The sequence below is a fragment of the Choloepus didactylus genome (genome assembly GCF_015220235.1).
Source record: "Choloepus didactylus isolate mChoDid1 chromosome 25 unlocalized genomic scaffold, mChoDid1.pri SUPER_25_unloc6, whole genome shotgun sequence".
NCBI lineage: Eukaryota > Metazoa > Chordata > Mammalia > Pilosa > Megalonychidae > Choloepus > Choloepus didactylus.
Genome location: NW_023637611.1, coordinates 160,533 through 169,148, shown reverse-complemented (window position 1 = coordinate 169,148; position 8,616 = coordinate 160,533). Strand labels below are relative to the sequence as shown.

The window sequence follows — 8,616 nt, the reverse complement described above, 5'->3', positions numbered from 1 at the left end:
CACTCATCTTTAACAATCGAGGGCAGATCTTTGGCAGATGTATAACACATTGGAGAGAAACTATATGAATCTGAGAAATACGGAAATGCCTTCAATTTGCCTGAAATTGATAGTCCATGAAAAAATGTCACTGGGGAGACAAACACCTCATGGGATAAGGAGTGTGTGAAAGACCTCTTTAAACACTCATCCCCTAAATTACATGAGACCACCCTTTGGAGAGAGACTGTGATTGTAATAAATAAGAAGATGCCTTGAGTTCCAGCTTTTCACTCCCGGGGAACAAGTGAGTTCATGGTAAGTAAGAAACACAGTAATTGTTGCTCTCATTGCCTTTATCCGTGTTTCATCCTTAAACCGGAACCATAATTCATCATTTATCAGTTTTTTCTTTCCTAAACAAATTCTATAATATGATGAATATCCCTCTGAACACTTTTAGTTTTGTCACAGAAATATAGATATGTAGCGCCTTCATTGTGATCCACTTATATAAACATGGTTTCATTTCCATAATGACGTTATATAGACTCATGGTTAGTATGTTCTGTGACACATTTTCATCATCTTATTTTTACTGATATCATGATATGACTGCATTTTGGTCAGAGGATGTAGTCTTTATATGATGCTCATTTGGGCTACCAAATAACAACCTCCAATTTGGGCTTACGTGGCTCATTTTGTCAGTTGTCTGGAAATAGCTATTCTTTCATTTTATCTAATCAGGGAGCATAGATTTGTTTTTCTGAACATGTACTATTTGATGTTTCTAAGTGCATTCCCCAGCTTTTCTCAGTGGTGGTGGACAGTTTCCAGTCCTGGCCACTGAGAAGGCTCGTAGAGGCTGTTGGAAAGGGGAAAGTATTTTTGGTCTTTTTACCATAACAACATTCCCTTTGTCCTCTCTCATGTTGCTTTCTGAAAATTGGACAAAAGGCTGTGAGTTGGGATAAGCCATGTTAGGACCATTGGAATGAAGATCATGGTCACACCAAGAGCAACCAAAATACAACATATCTCACTCCCCATTGGCATGTTTTGGGCATTGTCAGCCACCATAGGCTGTATTTTTAGCACAGTTATGTGAAACAAATAAAACCACAAATTGGATAAAGAGGCATTTTAGGGCTTATACATAGAACTCTAGTTTATAAACACAATGTGTGACAAGTTTTTCAATTGCTTCTTGCATGTCTCAAAACAGTGTGTATTTTCTTTGTTGTTGGGAAGGTCCTTGGTTAAACACAAACCTGAATGATCAAGCTTGCTAGTGTCGTACAAAATTTTTTATTTGAAATATCCCACTCAAAGTGAAAAAAGAAAGGCTCATTACAGAACCAGAGTAATCAAAATGGCATGTTACTGGCATGAGGACAGACATATAGAGCAGTGGAATAGAACTGTGAGCTCAGAAATCAACCCTGCTATTTATGGCCAATTGATTTTTTAATTGTATTTTTATTAGAGGATTTGTGGGTTCACAGAACAATCATGCATAAAATACAGGATTCCCATACACCACCTCACCAACAACACTTGCATTGGCATTGAAAATTTTTTAAAGTTGATGATAACACTTCTTGGTAATGCTACTATTTTTTAACAGTAGTTACATTTGTTACAATTGATGAAAGATTCTTAAAGTAGTAGTAAAACTATCTCCCATAGTTTACATGGGGGTATTTCCCCCATATTCCCAACTTATTATTATTATTACTGTTTTTATGAATGTCTTTATTTTATTATCCATCTACCTATACACTGGATAAAGGGAGTATCTATCACAAGGTTTTACAATCACACAGTCACATGATAAAAGCCTTATAATTATACAATCCTTATCAAAGATCAAGTCTACTAGATTACAATTCAACTTCAGGTATTTCCTTTTGTCTATTCTATTATACTAAAAATGAAATAAAACAACCATATAATGACTCAGTAGTCATGATCATTTGCTAAATCTGAATTTTGCAGTTACACCTTCTCCCTCCCGTTTGATTATTCTCTCAATCATCATGGATATCAGGGCAATGACCATTTTAACTTCATGTTGGAAAGGGTGTCAACCTAATGGGGTAGAAGAATGAACATGTTTGATATTTTTGGAGAGACTGGTACCTCAGGGTTTCAGGGCTTATCTTCATGGGAACAATCTGGATGCCTTAATTTATTAAGTAAAAATTTTATGGAGGCTTAGATAGAACCCAGAATATACTTTAGGGTTTTAAGGAATACTGTTGGTTGGGGCTTGGCATACTGTGATAATTTGAAATATCTGGCTGAAGTTTGCATAAGAGTAACCTCAAGAATGACCTCTTGACTCTATTTGAAATCTCTTAGCCACTGAACCTTTATTTGGTTACATTTCCTTTCCCATTTTTGGTCAAGAAGGCATTCTCAATCCCATGATGTCAGAGCCATGCTCATCCCTGGGACTTATGTCCCACATTGCCAGGAAGACTCATACCCTTGGAAATCATGTCCCACACAAGGGTAGGATAGTGATTTTATTTGCAGATTTGGCTTAGAGAATGATATGGCTAATTGATTTTTGACAAAGTTTCAAAGACCATTCAATTGGGAAATAATTGTCTTCAACAATTGATGCTGGGGAAACAGGAACTCCATGTGCAAAAAAGGAAAAAAAAGAAAGAGAAATACTACCACACATTATACCCAAAAATCAACTCAAAATGGATCTAAGACCTTATTATAAAATCCAGCACTATAAAATTCCTAGAAGAAAATGCAGGGAATAATCTTCAGGACCTTGTGTTAAGCAATGTTTTGTTAGACTTTTCACACAAAGAACAATCACCAAAAGAAAAAATAGATAAATGAGACCTCATCAAAATTATAAACTTTTCTTCCTCAAAGGACTTTCACATGAAAGTTAAGTGACAACCTACACAACTGTAGAAAATATTTTGAAAAACCTATCTCACAAAGGATTAATATTCAGAATGTATAAAGAAATCCTTCAACTTAAAAACAAAAAGTCCAACAGCCCAATTAAAGAGGTCAAAAGCTTGAACAAACATCCTCCAAAGAAAAAATACCAATGGCCAGAAACACATGAAAAGATATACAAATAATTAGCTTTCAGGGAAATGCAAATTAAAACCAAAAAGACATACTATTTCATATACATTATAATGATTATTAAAAATGGAAATTTGTTGGAGAGTATGTGGATAAATAGGAACATTCATTCTTTGCTAGTGGCAGTGTAAATTCATACAGCTGCTGTTGAATACTATTTGACAGTTCCTCAGAAAGAGAATCCAACTACTAGATATGAATGAAAAAGCATTGAAAGCAGGTGCACTAAAAGATATTTGCACATTTCTGTTCTAGCAGCAGTATTTACAATTCCCAAAAGATGAAAGCGTCACAAGTATTCATTATCCAATGATTTGGTAAATAAAATGTGGGATTTACATTCAACAGAATCTTATTCATCCAAAAAAGGGAATGAAATCCTGATACATGCAACAACATGTGTGAATGCTGATGACATCATATTCAGTGAAATAAGACACTAAAGGAGCAATATGGTTGGAAATCACTGATTTGAAACAATTAGAACATGTAAACCATAGAGTCAGAATCTAGACCATAGTCTATCAGCAATGGGGTGGATAAGGAATGGAAAGTTGAGGCTTAAAATGTATAGGTTTCCTATGTGGAATGATGTACATGTTTGGGAATGAATGGTGGTGATGGTAGTACAACTTAGTGAATGCAATTATCAGCACTGAAAATATATCTGAATATGATTAAAAGGAGAAATGTTGGATTATATATACGGTAACAATTAAAATGGAAAGAAACCCCACTGAATATACTACACAGTGAACTCTAAGTTAAAACATGGATTTAAATAATAGTACAATTATAAAAATGTCTACCACCAATTTTAAATGTTCCACATCAATGCAAGGTGGTGGTGAGGTGGTATATGGAAATCCTCTATTTTATTCATGATTGTTCTGTAAAACCATAACTTCTCTAATAAAGGGAAAAATAAAATGGAAAAGGGAATCTATGCTGGCCAAATCCCCCTGTAAACTCCTCTTTGTTATCTTGTTCAGTTATTCTTTGTGGATTACATTGGTAAGTTGGCTTTTAAATATCAATATTGGCTTTTCCCTTAATAGCAGAACATTGCTTTTGATTGTGGGACAATATATCTAGTTAAAATCATAACCCAGATTTTACAATGCACATCTCTTTCTTATAACTGCTGTAAAAATTATCAAAAACTATTGGTTTTATGCAATACAAATTTATTATCTCTCAGTTTTGAAGGTCAGAAGTAAAAAATTTCACATGGGCTGAAATCCATGAGTTGGAAGTAGATTATTCCTTTTTGGAGTCTCTATGGAAGCATCCATTTTTCATGTTTTATCCAGATTTTGGAGTATGCGCACATCCCTTAGAACATTGTCCTCTTCCATTTTCATAATCAGCAAGTTGAGTCTTCCACATTGCATAACTCTTACAATACTGACTTTTCTGCCTCACTTCTCAAAATCTAAGGACCATTGTGTTTACACTGGGCCAACCAAATAATCCTTTATAATCTCACATTCTTTAGATCCTTTATTAGCAATTTTAATTATATCTGCTGTTTTACCCCCTTTGTTATTTGGCCTAACTTGTTCCAAATTTCCAGACTATGGAAGTAAAAAACTTTGGGAGGACATCATTTTGCCTAATGTACAATAGGACAGAACTTTGGTCAAATATATGTCAGCTGAAGCCTGTTCATTAGAGCTTCTGGTAAAACATGTTTTCCTAAGCAAAAGGACAGACTCATAAATAATATTGAGCCAAAAAAGATAGATTGCCAATAAAAACACACAATATTTTATTTCATTTTTACAGATTTCAAATTTTTAATATAAATAATGCCACAAATGTGTACAGGTACAAATGTTCAAAATGGGAAATTTTCTGTATAGGTGTCACAAAGATTAATTGCAATATTAATATCCTGTAAGGTAGTTTTCCTGAGGAAGGAAGTAGTGCCTGGAATTCAGCACATAGGGGACTTATGGAGGGTCACTGAGTTTATGTTATAGTCATTGAGATTAAGGTACAGCATATACATATAAATACATATATATATATATATAATACCTCATTAAAAGATCATTCACAAAGACACATCTGGAATTCCACTTTGTACCACCCCTTGATTCTTTTCCCATTTGTCCTGCTGAAATATGGACTCATTGACTATAGTGAAGGTCATAATCTGTGACCAAAAGGAAGAGAACCAGATAATGAGAAAAGGTAAAGACGGCTGAGCCCATAGCAATGTCTTTTAGTAACTGTACTAGCCCTGGACACCCTAAACCTATACCTGTGATGTGTGGGTTCATGACACCTTAACTTCTGTAAGCCACTATGTTTTTTTTGTTTTCTTTTATTACAGATTAATGCCATTGCTAACTAAATATACCATTATATTAGTAAAGACATTTTAATTTGTACCACCTATAAAAGAGCAGCATGGGATTCTAAAAGTGGTTATATTCCCTGACTACTTTATGATAATAGACAAATTGTACTGTATTCTATCATTTGATGACTGATATACATTTGATGACTGATATACATGAAGAAATTACTAGACAAGTTATAAGACATCCATAGAAAAAACCACTAAAACAGAGTAAAATCCAAAAATATTCCATAAGTAACCCTAATGGAAAATAATAAATATATATTCTGTTTAAGTGAGGAATTAGTGGTCAGGAAACCTATGTGCAACAGCACAGAAATCTTGCAGACATTCTGAAACATTGCTTCATGTTATTCATGGTGGTAACTGTGGAATATGCAATGACCTTCATCTCTGCTCAAATATCAGATTTAGGAAAGGGCCAATTCCTGCCAAGTGAATGAACCTAATGTATCAAGTCTCCATTTTTACCATCCCCTCCAGAAAACTATGAGAGTTTGGAAGGACCTGCATGTTTGTGTAAGCATATCTGGTGTCTTTGGTTCATCAATGTCCATTACCAGAGATATTTTGGGGGAAGGAAACCAAACTTTTGTGTCAGACATCTTTTGATTATGAGGATTGAAGATAATTCTGAGAACAAATGAGATAAAGGAATGATAGAGTAAATACATAGTTTGTTCCTTCACCTGCTTCTGTAGTGTTTTCATGATGTGTAGAAAACAGACATTTTGTTTAGAGGAATAGGAAGTGTCCAACTTGTAGAAATTGCTGTAAGTTTTTAAGAAGAGTTTTGAATGTGATACAATAAAATAATGTAGAACACAAAATATAATCCTGCACCCCCACAAATATAGTCCCTTGCATATGGAAACCAACTTTCACACTTCAATAAGAACATTTACATCATCAAAAAGGAATCATTCTATGATAAAACAATGTATGACTGAAAATTTTCCTTGACCATATTTGAGATCTTTTGTGATGCAATAGCCATATCATGGTATATATTATGCAATTCTGTCACCTTGTATACTCCTTTTGAGAGACTGGAATTTAGTAAATAATTTTTGCTTTAGTACCTTGTGCCAGAGACTATCTACGTTAAGCAGTGTGGGTCTGAATCTAAACAACAGAAAAGCATCCTAATAAGGAGAACAAAACCAAACTATCAGCTATTGAAAGCATGAGTATGTGAAAGTTGGCACTGTCATAAAGAGCATTTAGCATAGAGATGCATAAAGAAAGGAATGATTGTCATAAGAGTGAAAAATGATCAGACTTTCCTCTACCATACAAATGATCTTAGATTACATGTTTAGCTTTTTTTTCCATAGGAGGAGGGCAACTAACAACTACTCTTTTGGAAAAACAAAGAAAAAATGCTAGTGATGATACATGTCATTTGGAAAGAAAATTCTTTAGGATATCCATGCTTTTAGAGATATGTTGGAATTTCCAAATTGTTTAAGATTGAGAGTAATATTGGGAACATGGGAAAGTAAACAAAAGGTAAAACTGCTGGATATTTGAGAGACAGATAAAGCTTAATGAAAAAAGTAACTTAAAGTCAAACATATCAAAAATATTTGAAATATTAGAAAAAGGCAGTTCATACTTCCATATTCTTATCAAAGAATCACAATTGTTGCACCTGTCTTTGAGTCATGCAATCATAGGCATTTACTCAACCCCAAGACAAAGGAAGTTTATATGGTTTCCCTCCAAACATTTTTTTCAGAGCCCACTTTATATCTTTGTTCCTCATACTGTAGATGAAGGGGTTCAGCATGGGTGTTACCATGGCATACATCACTGAGAATGGTGCAATTGCATGTGCATGATGTGTAGCAATAGAACTAAGGTACACTCCTAGACTTGTACAATAAAATAAAGAGACAACTGAAAGGTGAGATGCACAAGTGGAAAATGCTTTATACTTTCCCTGAGCTGATGAGATTGCATGTATGGAGGAAACAATCTTACAATAAGAGTAAAGGATCCCAGCAAGTGGAACCCCACCCAGCAGCCCAGATTCAAAATACATCACTATGTCATTGAAAAAGGTATTAGAACAGGCAAGTTGGACCATCTGGTTAAGTTCACAGAAAAAATGTGGGATTTGCCAATGAGCACAAAAAGACAGCTGTAAGACCATTATGGTTTGTAACAGGGAATGCAGGACACTCATGACCCAGGACCCCAGAACCAGCAGTGCACAGAGCTGGAGATTCATGGTGACTGGGTAGTGAAGGGGGCAACAGATGGCCAAGAAACGGTCATAAGCCATCACTGTGAGGAGGAAGTCCTCCAAGGCTCCAAAGAGCATGAAAAAGGACATCTGAGTGATACAGTCAGCATAGGTAATGACTTTGCTCTGTGTGTGTATATTCACGAGCATCTTTGGGATGGTTGTGGAGATAAAACCAATGTCAGCAAAGGACAGGTTGGAGAGGAAGAAGTACATGGGTGTGTGGAGGTGAGAGTCTGTGATGGTGGCCAGGATGATGAGAAGGTTCCCAAAGGCTGTGATGAGGTACATAGACAGGAAAAGCCCAAAGAGGAAGGGTTGCAATTCAGGATCCTTTGATAATCCCAGAAGAAGAAATTCTGAAATTTGTGTTTCATTTCCCTGCCACATATGGTTGTTGTGACCACTCTAAAAGAGAGGAAGAACATTACTAATTTTCATAAAAATCACATTCACATACAGCATAAATAAAATATTTTCTATTTTTCAGTCAAGAAATTAATTTTTGTATTTCATTTATGCATCTGACCCCTCAGGGGAGTGGTTGTGCCATCTCTGGTTAGGATTTCCTCTCCTACTCTCTGCCTTTTCTTCAAGTAATCATAAATTTTATAGATTTTCTGAAATATTCATTCATTCACTTATGGTATGCTTATTGAGTGCTGATTATGTATCAGTCAGTATCCAGAAAATGGAAATCTGTGCTGAAACACAAAGACCCTACAATCTTATGATGGAGAAAGAATAGTAGCAAACAAAAATCTTAAATATTGTATGTTGTTATACAATGGAACTCTGGGTTGAAACAAAAATACTCTACTGTCTTCTGATGCAGTAAGAATACTAGCAAATAAAAAATAATCTTAATTATTACATGTTGTATGAC

The 8,616-nt window shown here is 34.9% G+C and overlaps 1 protein-coding gene across 1 annotated transcript; it reads right to left on the bottom strand.

The window, feature by feature from the left end:
• Positions 1 to 7,166: 7,166 nt before the first annotated feature.
• On the bottom strand, positions 7,167 to 8,174 carry LOC119525699 (olfactory receptor 7A10-like). Its single transcript, XM_037824527.1, has one exon. The coding sequence runs from the start codon at positions 8,118 to 8,120 to the stop codon at positions 7,167 to 7,169; it is 954 nt and encodes a 317-aa protein (XP_037680455.1). The 5' UTR covers positions 8,121 to 8,174.
• Between the last annotated feature and the right edge of the window lie 442 nt (positions 8,175 to 8,616).

Excerpts from the sequence above, each read along its gene's own strand:
- LOC119525699 (XM_037824527.1), bottom strand. The coding sequence starts at position 8,120 with ATGTGGCAGGGAAATGAAACACAAATTTCAGAATTTCTTCTTCTGGGA.